Source organism: Zonotrichia leucophrys, chromosome 15 (assembly GCF_028769735.1).
Source record: "Zonotrichia leucophrys gambelii isolate GWCS_2022_RI chromosome 15, RI_Zleu_2.0, whole genome shotgun sequence".
NCBI classification, from domain to species: Eukaryota; Metazoa; Chordata; class Aves; order Passeriformes; family Passerellidae; genus Zonotrichia; species Zonotrichia leucophrys.
In genome coordinates, this window is record NC_088185.1 from 3,645,997 (window position 1) to 3,660,904 (window position 14,908).

The 14,908-nt window shown below is 45.0% G+C and overlaps 1 protein-coding gene across 1 annotated transcript in view; it reads right to left on the reverse strand.

Annotated features, from left to right (window-relative positions):
• The window catches only part of HECTD4 (HECT domain E3 ubiquitin protein ligase 4), an 82,527-nt gene that overhangs the window by 30,170 nt on the left and 37,449 nt on the right, over positions 1–14,908 (reverse strand). The window contains exons 20-40 of the mRNA XM_064727221.1: positions 14,808–14,908; positions 13,840–14,038; positions 12,871–12,990; positions 11,708–11,812; positions 9,824–9,987; positions 9,270–9,503; positions 8,493–8,553; positions 8,234–8,338; positions 8,062–8,150; positions 7,590–7,765; positions 6,771–6,906; positions 6,157–6,298; positions 5,898–6,064; positions 5,206–5,352; positions 4,738–4,922; positions 3,936–4,089; positions 3,439–3,719; positions 2,850–3,039; positions 1,941–2,022; positions 1,199–1,401; positions 327–462 (exon numbers count right to left, since the gene is read on the reverse strand). Coding sequence (XP_064583291.1) covers positions 327–462; positions 1,199–1,401; positions 1,941–2,022; positions 2,850–3,039; positions 3,439–3,719; positions 3,936–4,089; positions 4,738–4,922; positions 5,206–5,352; positions 5,898–6,064; positions 6,157–6,298; positions 6,771–6,906; positions 7,590–7,765; positions 8,062–8,150; positions 8,234–8,338; positions 8,493–8,553; positions 9,270–9,503; positions 9,824–9,987; positions 11,708–11,812; positions 12,871–12,990; positions 13,840–14,038; positions 14,808–14,908 — 3,177 coding nt within the window. The remainder of the gene's footprint in view (positions 1–326; positions 463–1,198; positions 1,402–1,940; positions 2,023–2,849; positions 3,040–3,438; positions 3,720–3,935; positions 4,090–4,737; positions 4,923–5,205; positions 5,353–5,897; positions 6,065–6,156; positions 6,299–6,770; positions 6,907–7,589; positions 7,766–8,061; positions 8,151–8,233; positions 8,339–8,492; positions 8,554–9,269; positions 9,504–9,823; positions 9,988–11,707; positions 11,813–12,870; positions 12,991–13,839; positions 14,039–14,807) is intronic.

Genomic DNA, 14,908 nt, shown 5'->3' on the forward strand with positions numbered 1-14,908 from the left:
AGGAGCATAATATCAATGTGTTTTTTTCCAACCAAAACTTGGTACCCTCAGAGGCCACAGCTAAGGCAGAATAACCTGACAGAGGCAAGGGAACTCCCCAACAAACAGCATTAATTCCTGAAAGGAATGACAGCACATTATCTAATGATGGGTAAATTTTGAGTGTTTGTCCCACCCTGAGACAGCTGAGAAAGGGCTGGGTCTGTCCAGCCCCACGCCCTGGTGTTTAAATCAGAAAGGAGCAGCTCAGGCCTTGCTAATCATCAGATTCTCTAACTACTCAACCCCCAGTGAGGAATGTGCCACTCATGGCTGTGTTTGCTCACCTTTTCAGCAGTTGTTGTCCAGATCTGGGCTGCGTTGGACTCTGGGGCCATGAGCAGGCTGTGCAGCAGGGCAATCACCTCTGCTGCCATGCTGTTGGCAACGTGCCCGCTGATGAACGGCCTCACCGGGTCCGTCCTGCCACGAGACAAAGGCAAACTGAATTCAGTTCAAAACCACTCAATGAAAAGAAGCTTCAGGTGTCAACAAAATATACCCAAAAACAAAGAAATAGGGATGTTTATGAACAGCTAGATTGTCTTTGGGAGCACTAAATGAGCCTTGCTTGGTCTTATCCTATGCAAGCTGTTCCAGCTCCAGAGCTCAGTCCCCAAGGGGACTGGGTGCCAGAAGCCAGCTCGCTCTCAGACCAAGGCCATCGGACAGCCCCTTGCAAGCAGGGAATATTCAGCTCTTAGTGATCAGGCAGCTCTTGTGATTTCAGCTTTGCTTGCTGGGTAGCTTTTCCCTTGGCCTAAGGCTCCAGCAGACGGCAGAGAGAGGAGAAGCAGAAGGCACTGGCTGTTCCACGAGTGTGGCTTTATTGCAGGGTCCGTGAAGGGTCTCAGCTCTTCTTCTTCTGAGTTAGTAGGGGTACAGGATGCTACTTTTATACCTTGGCCTGGATCCAATCCTGACCAATGGCAAAGGTGTTAGAGTGACCATAAGTGACCAATAGTAGGGTTAACACAATATTGCCTTCCATGGCTATAGGGATAAGGTACAAGGCGGATGTCCCTGGAGACAGGAAACTTCTTTGCCGCTGTGTCAGCATTCTATTCTCCAAGGGGCCCTGGCTAAACCTGAGGGGTTTACTACAGAGCACTACAAATATTGGTGGAGAGAAAAGCAGAATGCAGGCTAAGGGATTTACCTGGCGAGCTCTGAATTCCTCTCCCTGCAAATGGAAGTTTGTGCAGTCTTCTTTTTGTCCCCAGAGGATAAACCACTGGTGCTCTCAGGATTGACAGTCTCTATGGGCGGCCCCACACTCACTATCAGCCCAGACTGGGCCCACTTGGTTGCCTTTCTAAGAGCTGCAGCAGCTTCTTCTGTGATGACTTCACAGCAGCCACTCTGCAGAGGAAATTGCCATGGAAAGCAAATGTCAGATCTGTTTGGTCACTCTGCTCATGTGCAAGTGCTGGGAACACAGCAAAACCCCCTCCTCAGTGTGTCAGTCATAGACAGGCTCTGTCTCTTGCTTTTTATCATCTACAGAGAGATCAGGGCTAAATTCACTGCCTTTAACATTCCATTCTTAAATGACCAGCTCCATTTCTCTGATCAAAAAGCCACCAATGAGTATTTCTGGTGCAAAAACTCAAGAACACCTCTGGAAATAGACATGAAATTTTAATTCAAGTGTGTGGCTTATAATTTGCATTATCAATGTGCATTAAGCACTTGAGAAAAGAGAATATCAAAGGCGCTCAAACCTGACCTACAATGGCTGCAGGAAGCATCAGCTGAAATTCTTTTTCATTATTTGATCTGTATTTACAGAAGTAAATGATGAATAAAACAACATTTTTAACACCAGTAAAACCCAAGAATTCTGCCTGGCCACTAATTTTGAGGATGTTGAGCAATTCTTTGGTTATTTCTCCTCTTACTTTTGTCATGTCCCGATCCATCTTCACCACCTTCTCCATGTTGGCTCCAGTTCCCAGCCGGAATGGGCGACCTTCTGAGCTACTGCAGGAGGGGAAACAAAACACAGGAGCTTTGTTCTGACTGCTGGAGATCACAGCTGAGCTCCAATTCCATGTATTATGGGTGGTCTGAAAGGATTTGAAACCACCTGTGCAGCTGAATGCTCAACAGCAAGAGAAATACGAGGCAGTTAAGGACATTCCCCATTTACAGAGGGAATTTATTCCTACTGAATGCAGTTATTCAAAGCAATTAACCCTTCTCCCCACCAGGAAGAAGCCTCATGAAATGGTTTTTATTGATCACAAATGCCCAGGGCTCTGAGTTCACTTTTCCTTTGTACCTTTTAGTGGAATTTTTAGAGTTATGGATTCAGAACCAGCTCAGGGAGAGGGGGAAGATGGAACAAATAACACAAAATGCAGGAGGTGACAGCACTGGCATTCAGTGATCCCAACATCCAGGTGGGTGCTGAGAATACTAAAGAATCTTTAATAGCAAATTATTGTCCAGCTTATGCATTATTAAAGCAGTGCTTTTAAAGCCATTTTGCCTTGACAGTTCTATTTGTTAGTCCTACCCAGCCTGTCACAGCATAAACAAGATAAATGAAATTCCATCAGAAACACTGAGTCTGAGTAGCTAATTTTTCATGAGATTGTTTTCAGACAGATGAAGATGCTCCCATGTCCCTTTGCATTATCTTATTGCTTTGCCAGTAAACACAACACACTGGGCAGACACTTTGCTTTCCCATTTACTCTCATATCTAGGATGTCTTTTTCTGCAGCTGCAGCACTGGAAAAAAGGAGAAGATAAAGGGAATTGGCAAAATTGTTTCTAATTCCAATCCAGTGAGCTGAGATTACCTTAGTAAAGGCTGAAGGACTTCATGGGAGGACTGATCTTCTCTTTTATGGATAAAAATAGAGAGTTTACCATCCACTGCCTCGCTTTCTTCTCCAGGATCTTTATCACCTTTTATGGAATTTTTTGGGCTGGCTTTTGCCAAGGTAGTATCTGGCTCAGAGGCAGTTGGAGAAAGGACTGTCTGGCAGCCTTGAAGCAGAAAGGAAAAAAGAAAACAAAGAAACACAACCATGAATTTTCTTACCCTTGGAACTAATGCTGACACATCTGGGATGTGGCTGAAACATCCCTGAGCCCCACTTTGGTCTGAGGCAGATGGAAAGGCACAGGAATGTCCTGCTCTCAGAAATCCCCCCAGTGTTTGAGCTCTCTGTCAATACAAAAGCTCCTGGCACAGGGAGCCCAGAGAAGCTGTGGCTGCCCCTGGATCCCTGCAAGTGCCCAGGGCCAGGCTGGATGGGGTTTGGAGCAACCTGGGATGGTGGCAGGAGTGGAAGGGGGTGGATGGATGGGCTTTAAGCTCCCTTTCATCCCAAGATTCCATGGAACAGGATTCCCTTGGGCACAACCCCAAACAGCTGCTGGTACCTGGCACGACATAATCTGCCAGCTTTGCCAGCAGCAGCGAGGCAATCTTGGAGGCTGGGTCACTGGGATCGTCCTGCTCGCTGTTCAGAGAGGGCACTGAGTAACTCCAGGGAGGCAACTCCACGTTTCCACAGTCCTCCACACTCATGAGAGGCAGAGCAGCACGACACAGCTGCAGGATTATAAGCACCAGCTTTGGAGAAGGACGCTGATCCAAGAGAAGGGACAGAAGCTTGGACACACAGGCTGGCTGGCTCAGGATGGCTTTACCTATGTGACTCCTGAAAGGGAAAAGAATCTTGAAATCAAAACCAAGTTCATTTATTATTTACAAGATAGATTAAAAGCAATTTCAGTGTCTGACAAAACATCTTTAGCAATTCTTTCATAACTTGACAGCACTGATTAAACACTAAGAGTCAGTTTTAGAATGGTTAAAAAAAAAATCCACAAAAGATCCCACAGAAAGAAAACACTCCAGAGGAAAGGCCTGGTACCTTGAGAGGTCATTCAGAAGGCTGAGGACATCCTGCAGTGCATCATTCCCTGCAGCCTGGTTGCCACAGCACTCAGTGGCTCTGGCCAGGTGGTTGGTGAGGAGGCTGGAGACCTGCCTGGCCAGCCCCGAGTGAACAGCATCTGTGGAACCCCCTTTGGAAAGGATGGGAGAATGCACAGCTGTAATCAACAAAAATCAATGTACACACCACAGAAATAACCCCTGACACACCCACCACTAGCCAACAGCCACGTGTAGGTTTAAGTGCTCTATGGGTGAATTCTACCACAGGAAAAATGCCAAATGATCATTGAATCTCTGGTTCTCTGATTATGTTTGGACAGAATCAAGTGGCAAAACTTGGAATTATTTCCATGAGGAGGAAAAAAGCCAGAATTAAAAAATAATAAGAAGAAAATCCACTGAATTTTGTATTCACTTAAGAATCCACAGAAACCCAAGTCGTGGTGTGTGGGGGCCTGAATATATGTTGTATTGTAAGACCTGTGTGGGTCCGAGTTGCTCCAAACGAGCTGCAGCTGCAGGGTCCTTAGTTGGGCAGCAGCTGTAGCTCGTGAAGGTAACTGAGATAAATAGGGGTGGGTCGAGAGCCCAAGAGGAGCCCCTGAGAAGACAGGAAGGACTGTGCTGCAGAGAATGGAGAAGAGCCCCAGCAGAGAGGCGAGAACAACACTGCAGCGAAGATTACAACAGTGGTGAATGACTGCCCTATTTTAAATACATTTACACCCTCCTCAGACAGCTGTAACACACAGAGAAGATATTCCCAGTGTTCCTACCTTCTTCCTTTTCCCACTCCACACAGCGGTTGGCCAGCACCTGGAAGGCAGCCCAGGCCATGGTGGCCACCTTCTGTTTCTTGGTCTGTTTTTCATTGGAGCTGGACTCTGTCTGGCTGCTCAGGCTGCAGAGCCGGTCCATGAGCTGCACCAGCCCACTGCGCACCAGACACTTCTCCTCACTCCTGCAGGGGAAATTCAGGCTGGAATGAGCTTTCTCCAGCACAATGGCAATGCACAACTTGCTGTTAGCTCAGTAATTAATTAGTTCACTTGGCAAAAATACAGTTCTGCCTCTCCCTTGTCCTCCTCAGACGGAATTGTGAGGGAATTTAACTGGATGTTCTCAGATGCTCCTCATGATGAGGAAAGGGGATGTGTTTATAGTATTTAACACTTCTCCTTGAAGCAGAGCCTGCTAAGGCCAGGTGAGGATGTCCCCCATCCCCTCCCCAAGGCCTTGCCCACCTTGTGTAGGGAATGGTGCACAGGAGGCCGATGCTGTTGGCACAGGCGATGGGGTAGCGGGCACACAGGGACACCACCGATGTCATTGTCTCTCCAAAGGCCTCCTGGACCTGCTCCACCATCCCACCACAGGTCAGCTCTTCAATCCTGTTGAGGGTTAAATATTGGGAATTGAAGGCTTCAATTCACAGACTTCCAAATGTAGCTTTAAGAAAGTAATAATCAGTGCATGTTAAGAATTACTCAAGAGAGGCTTGGAAGGCAAACTGCAAGTCACTCATTTTTCACAGGAAACATGAACAAGGGAGTGTGGTAGTTATAACTCAGTTGTGATTAAATCTCACTACAAACAAAATACAAAACATTTACTACATTTCAATGACAGTATCAGCTGAATCTAACACTAATACCTAATTAACATCAATTTAGAATTAAATCAAGAGAGAAGGACACCCTCCATACACACCTGGGTACATCAGCCCAGTATGAAAGGAAAGTTCACCTGCCGCTAAATAAAAGCATTTCTTAGAAGTTTCTGCCTTTTCACCCCACAAGAGTCAAAATGTTTGCTGCAACCTTAGCTCTGCCAACTTGTGCCCTCACAGCTGCTCACTTCTGGCTTTCCCTTGTGCAAAGCAATTCATTTCTTTCCACAGAGGCCAAATCACAGAATTCTGGAGAAATGCACCCACCTTGGCCCTCCCTGGAGCACCATTGTGACCGGCCCCACCAGGTGGGTGACGCCCCCGACGCGCACGGCGGCCGTCAGCAGCTCCCTCATGTGCACCAGCGCCTGTTTCCTGGTGTTGCCGCGTCGCCAGCGGGTCTGGGCAGCCAGCAGGAAGCTGCTGCTGGACACCTGTGAGGTTTGGGATGGGATTTTTGTTAGACACAAACAAGGCATCTCCTGTTTCTGAGCAAGCTGGAATTTGAAATAAAGTAACAACGTACGGCTTGGTCAGGGTTTGTCCCGATGAAGGCAAAGAGCTGTCCCAGCAGGACACTGTAGGTGGGTTTGTCCCTGCTGTCCTCGATGGCCAGGGACTGCAGCAGGGTGAAGGAGCTGCTCCTGTGGCTGGTGACGTGCCGGCGCCTGCGGGGGAACCGCAGGGTTACAGCTGGCAGCAGGGAGCTGACCCAACCACCACACACACTGTGATAAATGGGATCCAGTGATCACTGGGACACGGGGAGGGGAAAGGGGAAGGGGGAAAGGGGGAAAGGGAAGGGGGAAGGGGAAAGGGAAAGGGGAAAGGGGAAAAGGGAAGGGGAAAGGAAGGGAAGAAGGGGAAAGGGGAAAGGGAAAGGGAAAGGGGAAAGGGGAAAGGGGAGAGGGAAAGGGAAAGGGAAAGGGGGAAAGGGAAAGGGGAAAGGGGAAAGGGGAAAGGGAAAGGGAAGGGAAAGGAAAGGGGAAGAAAGGGGAAGGGGAAAGGGAAAGGGAAAGGGAAGGGAAGGGAAGGGAAAGGAGGGAAAAGGGAAGGGGAAAAGGGAAGGGGAAAGGGAAGGGGAAAGGGAAGGGAAGGTTGAGGAAGGGAAAGGGGAAGGGGAAGGGAACCCTGCTGTACCTCTGGCTGGCCCGGGCAAACTCAATGTCCTCGTTGCCGATCATCTCCAGGTCGGACGGGGCGGACATGCTGCGCAGGAACACGGGCTGGCGCACGGCGTGGGAGATCACCTTGGCCTCAGAGGCTGACTTACAGGCTGAAGTGTTATAAAATAGAAATAAAAAAGGTCATTCCTAGTTCAGGAAAATATTTACAAACTGGCTTTAAAATCACTGGTGGATATCCCACTGGAAGCTGAAAGACAGCGTTGTGAAAATCCAGTCTAAGCAAGAATGTGGAACTCAGATCTGAGAATTTTCCTGTTTTCAACCCTGCTGAGAGTTAAAGATTTGGAATTGAAGGCTTCAACTCACAAACTTCCAAATGTAGCTTTAAAAAATAATAATCAGCACATGTTAAGAATTGCTTAACTTACATAAGGGAAATTTAGAAGGACAACTGCAAGTCACTCATGTTTTCATATGAAATATGTAAACAAGAGAGTGTAGAAGTTAAAGCTCAGACATGATTAAATCTCACTACAAACAAAATACAAATCCAGCTCAGAGGATTTTCCAGTTTTCAGGTATTGCTTCAAATCAGATTTCTTTTGATTTGGTTAAGTATTTTTCCTCAATAAATCAGGAGACTTAAGTTTAAATTCCACCTATTATTACTCAGCTTTTTATTTACCATCATCGTGGCAATCAGAAAACAAAGACTTGATTTTATTTATTTTAACAGAATTAATTTAATTTAGGGAAAAAATAGTTTAATTTAAAGCAAAAGAGGCAAAAATAAGAAATAAAAGGTAGAAAAAGCTGGTAATGAGAGATCTACCTGGAGTCTCTGCAGGGGTCCCAGATATGCTCCTGGTGATCCCAGACTGTGCTGCAATGGTCACGTGCAACAACAGCTCTGCTCTGTTCATCAAGCTCTTCACCAGGGTTTTTGTCTTTGCTAAGGGATGAGAGGTCTTCTGGATCAGGGAATTCACCTCTTGGAAAAACTTCTCCCTAGGGTTACAAAAGGGAAGGAAAAGAAGCCAAGTCAATGTTTGAATGCTTTCAGAAAGGAAGTGTCACTGAGGGAAAGGTCAGCTAAACAGAACTTCTGGCCTCAATCTGTTCTGTGCCAGCAAAGAAGAAAGCAGAAAATATGAAAGAAATAAACAAATGATTCCTTAGCAAACACAAGGAGTTGCAGGTTAATATTAATATATTTAGCACAGAAGTTTTTAGTAATTTAATCAGATTATTTTTTAACTCCCTGGAATTCCCCTGAAGCTGCCTAAATCTTCACTAATACCGACCTTAATGCCAGGACCACGTTCTCCAGATCACTCCCATCAAAAGAAACTTCCTTCATTGAGCACAGAAGCTCCAGCTCCTTCATCTTGCTCTAAACAAAGGCAAGGAGAAGGATGAGCAGGTTCTGAGGAAGCAGAGTGAGGCACAAGCACCCAGAGCAGCCTCAGTGCTCACCTCATTGAAGTGATAATCATAAAAAAAGGGGACATTGTTCTCCAGCTTCCCGTGCATGGCATCATCCACCTCGTTCTGCCACTTCTGCTCCAGCTCAGCCACACTCTGATAGAGAGACAAGAATCACACTTGTTGCTTTTAAGGTGTAGAAGGGATTTTAGAAGAAGAAATCTGAGTACATTTTGTATTTCTGTGGTGCTAAAATACATTTTTACTCCTAAAACAAGACTTCTGTTGTTTTAAATAATTTCTTTTTTACCTGCAGTTGTCTCTCCATGGCATTCAGCTTCTTAAAGGTTGTCTCTCCATGAGATTTTAATCATATTCTCAGCTTCTCCTCCTAAGGTTTCAGTGGACAAACCATAATTTTAATCAAAGAACCAATCATCACTTCTATCATCGTGTGATCCTCCTGATGGGATTGGGAAAATTTAATCAAGGGAAGGAAGGAAGCATCAAACCGGGAAATTGGGAGGATGGGAAGGGAAGGGAAGGAAGGAAGGGAGGAAGGGAAGGGAGAAGGGAAGGGAAGGGAAGGGAAGGGAAGGGAAGGAAGGGAAGGAAGGGAAAAGGGAAGGAAGGAAGGGAAGGGAAGGGAAGGAAGGAGGAAGGAAGGGAAGGGAAGGGAAGGGAAGGGAAGGAAGGGAAGGTTCCGGGAAGGTTCCGGGAAGGAAGGGAAGGGAAGGGAAGGGAAGGGAAGGTTAAGGGAAGGGAAGGGAAGGGAAGGGAAGGTTCCGGGAAGGTTCCGGGAAGGTTCCGGGAAGGTTCCGGGAAGGGAAGGTTCCGGGAAGGGAAGGGAAGGTCCGGGAAGGTTCCGGGAAGGAAGGGAAGGGAAGGGAAGGGAAGGGAAGGGAAGGGAAGGGAAGGGAAGGGAAGGGAAGGGAAGGGAAGGGAAGGGAAGGGAAGGGAAGGGAAGGGAAGGGGAGGGAAGGGGAGGGGAGGGAAGGGAAGGGAAGGGAAGGGAAGGGAAGGGAAGGGAAGGGAAGGAAATGCTGCATTCGCAAACAAAACCCAGAGGGAAACAAGGACTCCTTACTTTATACTGGGTCTAAATTGAGGCCGAGCACGTCCAGAAATTTCCCTGAGCTTGATCATGATTCCTGGGGGCAGCCTAATCCTGGGCAGGTCAAAGTAGTGTCCAACAGGAGGCACGAGCACGTCAGAGGGGTATGTGAACTCCCTGTCCTCCTCGATGGTGAGCGGCAATGGAGAAGGGCTTGGAGTAAGGGCTGGAGAGATCACCCCGTTGGCTTCCACCTGCCACTGGCACCTGCAAAAACAAGTAAAAAACCAATAAAAAGGAATTTTTTCCCCTCTCTAATTCACCCCTCATTGAGGAAGGCACTTCAGTTGACACATTACAAAGATTAAATATGAATATTTGAAGTGTGGCTGGTACCAAGCAGAACCCAACCCTCCTTTTACTCTCCCCCACTATGTTTTGGACAATATTCCCTCAGTTTTAGGCAACACAAACTACAGGAAAAATGATCCAAACGTCACCTTAAAGCACAAGACTTGAACACAAGAAGTCACTTCCCTTCAGAAAAAACCACTCAATTAAAATTGATTTTTTTTTTCTTTTTTTACCTTTGTAAAAGTTTAGATCTTAAGAGCTCTTGACAGGTTTCTTCATCTTTGGTAATTTCTGGCCCATTGTATAAAATCCTCAGCATGGAACAGGCCAGCACAGAGAGGCCCAGGGCCAGGTCAACCAGGAATGGCAAACCTCCTGACACATCCTCTGAGGATTCCTGCAGCAGAACAGGGAGAAGTTCAAGCAACCCACCACAAAGTCCTTTCCAAAAGATTCAAGATAGGAGATTATATATGAAATCTTCTAAATGTAAGATACAGCTCGATATCAATCTTAACTCCTACATATAAAATGCTTATTAACAATTAACAGCAACTTGTAAGAACAACTCAAGACAAGAAATAAAGGATTTAAACATTATTTTCCTGAACCAAGAAAGAACAGGTGAAGTTATTTTTGGTTCAGTCACCCCAACTTGTAGTGGGATTCAAGATTCCCTGTGTTTGATCCCAGAATCCCTCCCATGTCTTTCTCATGGGCTGGAATCATTATTTCCTCAGCACTTCTCTGATTTTCAGGTGGTTACAAAGAAATCCTGGAGTGGCTTCAGGAGATAGATAAGACACATTTGATAACAACTATCTCCATGGATCCCTAAGTGTAGCCATGATATTTTCTGAAAAATCCTTTCCTTAGGGTTTTTTCTCCTGAGAAGCTGAGAGGCCTCAGGAAGAAAATGTGAACAATGGTTATCTGCTGCTGTGGGATGCAACAGGTGCATCTGGGATTGGTCTCATGTGGTTGTTACTAATTAATGGCCAATCACAGTCAGCTGGCTCAGACTGAGAGTCACGAGATTTTATTATCATTCCTTTCTTTGCTTTTCGATGAAATCCTTTCTTCTATTCTTTAAGTATAATTTTAATATAATACATATATATATAATATAATATATAGTTTATATATATATATATAAAATATATATAATATAATATATATATTATATATAATATAATACATATCATAAAATAATAAATCAAACCTTCTGAAACATGGAGTCAACATTCTCATCTCTTCCCTCATCCTAAGAGCTCTGCAAACACCAGCACACCTGAGTGCCAGCCCATCCTCAGGGATCTCTGCACCCCAAACTCATCTTCCCTCACTGCCAACACCCGATGTGTGCCACTGCCCAAACCAGCCACTGCTGCTTTCCACGCCACAGTGCCGAGCTGGAAGCACATTTCCCTGTGTCCTGGGGTGACGTTATGATGCTTGTATATCCCCATTCATCTGTTCTGTGCCTTTAAGACCGGCACTGAAGAGTGGAAGTTTTGTTTGGGTTTCTCTTATCAAGGACACAGAGGAAAGCGGTACATGGGGCTGTTTTTTCACTTCCAGCTTCAGCTTGCTGCTTTTGCTTGCTCTCTTTTTCTGCTCTTGCTTCTGCTCTGCTTTCTGCCTCTGCCTATTAGCTAGTTCTAGCTAAACAGTCCACATTGCTTCCTGGACTGTTTCTCCTCTCCTGTTCCTGTGACCATCTTGAACCTGCTCTGGAGTGGGACCCGGGAACACCAAGGGTTCGGCTGCAGCAGCTGGCCCAGCACCAGAGGGACTGAGAACAGAGCAACCACCCCCGACAGAGACTTTCTGATTTTGCCATCTTTCTCAGAGCGGTGTCATCGGGTATTGTTCATTTTGTGTGCTGGGGGGTGCTGGGCCTGTCAAACAAACAGGTTCTTTCCACCTCTCTCCGAGGAATTTTTTCCCGAACCGGTTGTGGGGAGGGGCCGTGTGGGTTTTGCTTTCTGGAGGGGCCCTCCTTTGCAGATTCTTTAACAAATTTGCCCTAAACCAGCACACCCTGGATCTGGAATGTGCTGGGGCAGCAGGAGGCAGTGGAAGCTGAGGCTGTGCCCTGGCATCCCCCTGGGTACCTGTGCTCGCACAGTGCAGGCAAAGCCCCACATGGCCTTGTCCGGGGTGTTGTGCTCGCGCCCGCTCCGCATCTCGAAGGAGAACGTGACTGTGTCTCCTTCCACCTTCAGGGGGAGAAAAGAAAAGAGATTTCATGATGGAGGCAAACAAAAAGGTTTTTCACACAAGTGGTGATGACTTTCAACAACAAGATATTCTGATTTAATTTTTTTTTTCCTTTTTGTAAAGGTGTCTTTTAGTGGAAAACTTAATTTTGCTGCTGGCTGACTACTGTAAAATAAAAAAATCCACCATAACTGTAAAATCAAAAGCAGAAATTATTAGTGTGTTATTTAGCCTTGATTTTCACTGTTTGTCTGCAAGAAACCAGGCAATAATTAACAATTCTCTTCCTGAAGGAAGACAGACAAGTTCTTCAATTAGAGAAATGACAACAAATTAATCAAGGAGCTTGCTAAAAGAGCAGCATCAAAACCTATGTGTGAAAAATAAACCAAATTCCCTTAATTGTGAACAATGGAGTTCTTGTCTGAAATTGCTTTCCAGTTTATTACCTCTTGATTTCTTTCTACAAAGTGTTTTTGTTATGTAAATAAACCCAGCTTTAGCGTGGGACAATGTAGCAGCACAAATAAATATTAAACAAAAAAATCAAATCACACTGCAGAGAGTGTGAGGGGACACACTGCCAAAGCATCGAAATGCTGAGGTTTCAACAAGTTTGAGAGATTCTTCTTAGTTTTATTACCAAAAGAACCAATGAAATTTTAAAATCCAACAGAAATGGTTGGATTTTATTTGTTATATTTGCTACTTGATATATTTGGGAGTTATTATCCAAAAAAATGATTTGAAGAGAATTTGCCTAGAACTTCTCCTAGGAGGGTGGGAGAAGAGCAATGCCATTAGAGACTGCAGACTCAAATATCTCCATCAGGAATTCCAGGAAGACACAAAACAAACTCCAAGGGAAGCATCACACGGAACACAGAGCCCAGTTTAAAGTTCTCCCCCAAGGACACAACAGTTCACTGAGCAGGGATCTCATCATGGATAACTGTACATTAAAAGCTTGGAATGCATAGCCATGAGGGTAAAAGGGGCTGGGCATGGTTTCCAAAGGGGGTTTTCTATGGGAAAAAGGGGGATGGGAATACTGTACCTTCACTAAGTCCTTGGGCCACCCCGTTCCTAAGACACTACGGCTGCCATATCCCAGTGTATTGCCTCCATACTCAGCAACCTTCCTACTGTTTGTGCTAGGACCAGCATAGATCACCAACTTCAAAACATAAAATACACTGTTAGACTGTAAGAGAAAAACAAGAAAACCTAATAATAATAATAATACTTAGCACTTCCACCGCGCCTTCGACTCTCGAAGCGCTCCATGCACGTGAACCGATCCTCACGGGCTCGGTGAGGGCAGCAGGGTTAAGTATTATTATCCCCATTTTACAGATGGGGAAACTGAGGCACACAGCAGAGCAGGAGCAATCCTGACTGCCAGCCCTGAGGCAGAGAACAAATTCCTACCCTAGCAGAGAGGGGATGATCCAAATCCCAGCAAAGGCAAAGTTTTGGCATGACTTTGTGGGATTAGGGTTTTTTGGCAGAGTTCAATATTAATGTCACCCATTACTGATTAAAGATATTCCAATTAGTTATTTATGAGCATCAGGACTTGCTCTGTGCCAAAGAATAAACAGCAGCACTCAAGCAAGAAGCACAAGCAGCTAATACAAAGTGGGTAAGTGCTATTGGTTGTTTTCTTAAAATTAAAATATTTGTTCCTATTAACCCAGGTAAACAAGATCTTTATTATCAGGGAAAAAGGAACCTCTCCAGCTCTGCCCAGTTTAAACCAACTTTGCTGATCAAAGGAGGCAGCTGGATTAAAATTTGGAAAATAAAGGAAAATTGAATAAAAACGAGAAAAGTCAAACTTGGACAGTCTAGCCAGCCTGAAATTTTTTTAAAAAAAACCAGAATTTCTGAGGGGAAAAACCAACCCAAACCACCCCTGAACCCCCCAATCCCTGGAGCCTCCCACCCTTGTCCCATGGCAGAATTCCCACATTTTTGGAGGGAATTCCCTCAGTGCAGAGGTGCTGAGCTGGCCCTTGCTTACCTTGTCATAATCGTACTGGGAGGAGCATCTGTTGTCAAATCTGAGGTACAAGCAGCGGGCTCCTGGGATGTGCACGGTCTCCTTGAATTTATAGTTATCCCTGACAGGATGCACTGTCTCCACAGTCTTGCCAGCAGCCCAGGGAGCAGGGATCTTCAAACCAGTCAGGAATCCTGGCTCTTCCTTCTCTTCCAGCATCCTGAAATTACAGTGAGAAATTGGGCCTAAAATACAGCACAGAGATTTCTGTCATTCAATAAATTACATTAAATTCACCTCTCAGTATTGACACAGACAAGGAACTGACTCCTGGTTTTAGACATTACTGTATTGAGGAGATTCATGTATTACATCTATTATCATCATTATTCATGCATTTCATATATTCTTATACAGAAAAAATCCCATTATCATGAATTCTTTAGTATTGCAAATTCTCCAATGCTGCAAATAAGCATTTTTATTTGATTTTAGCTGTTTGTTTCTGTTCCTTAGCAGGAGCTGGGAAACTTTGAGCTGAGACACAGCATTTCAATGCAGGAGTTAAAAATGTTATTTCTCTGTAAATTAAACCATTTAATAGCTTTGCAATGGTTTTAATTCTGTATCTCACGCTGCCAGAGCAATTTACATTTTCTCCTGATGGTCCTCCCTAGCCTAATTTATTGTGAGAGAAACATTTAGATTTAATTTCTAATGCTTGAAATGGGGAAAAAACCAGACCAAACCATACTCTGTGTAAACAACCTGAAGTTATTAATAGTTTAATTCTATATACAGAACAAAATTTGGAACTAAGTGCCTTTTGCAAAAGCTCATATAAAACTGAGACAGCCTTAGAAATCATTCCAGCACACCTTTAAAAATGAATTCAAATTAAAAACTGCTGCTTTATCCCACAGCAATGGTCAGATAGACATTATAGCTCAGTTTATCCCATGAAAAGACCCAAATGTAAAGAAAATCACCTCTCATCAGGTAACTGCTTCCCTTTCTGCTCTGGAGCACAACTGGGGGAACTGTTCAGTTCTGAGAAAACTGGAGACTGGGTTTTAAGCAGCAGTGCAGT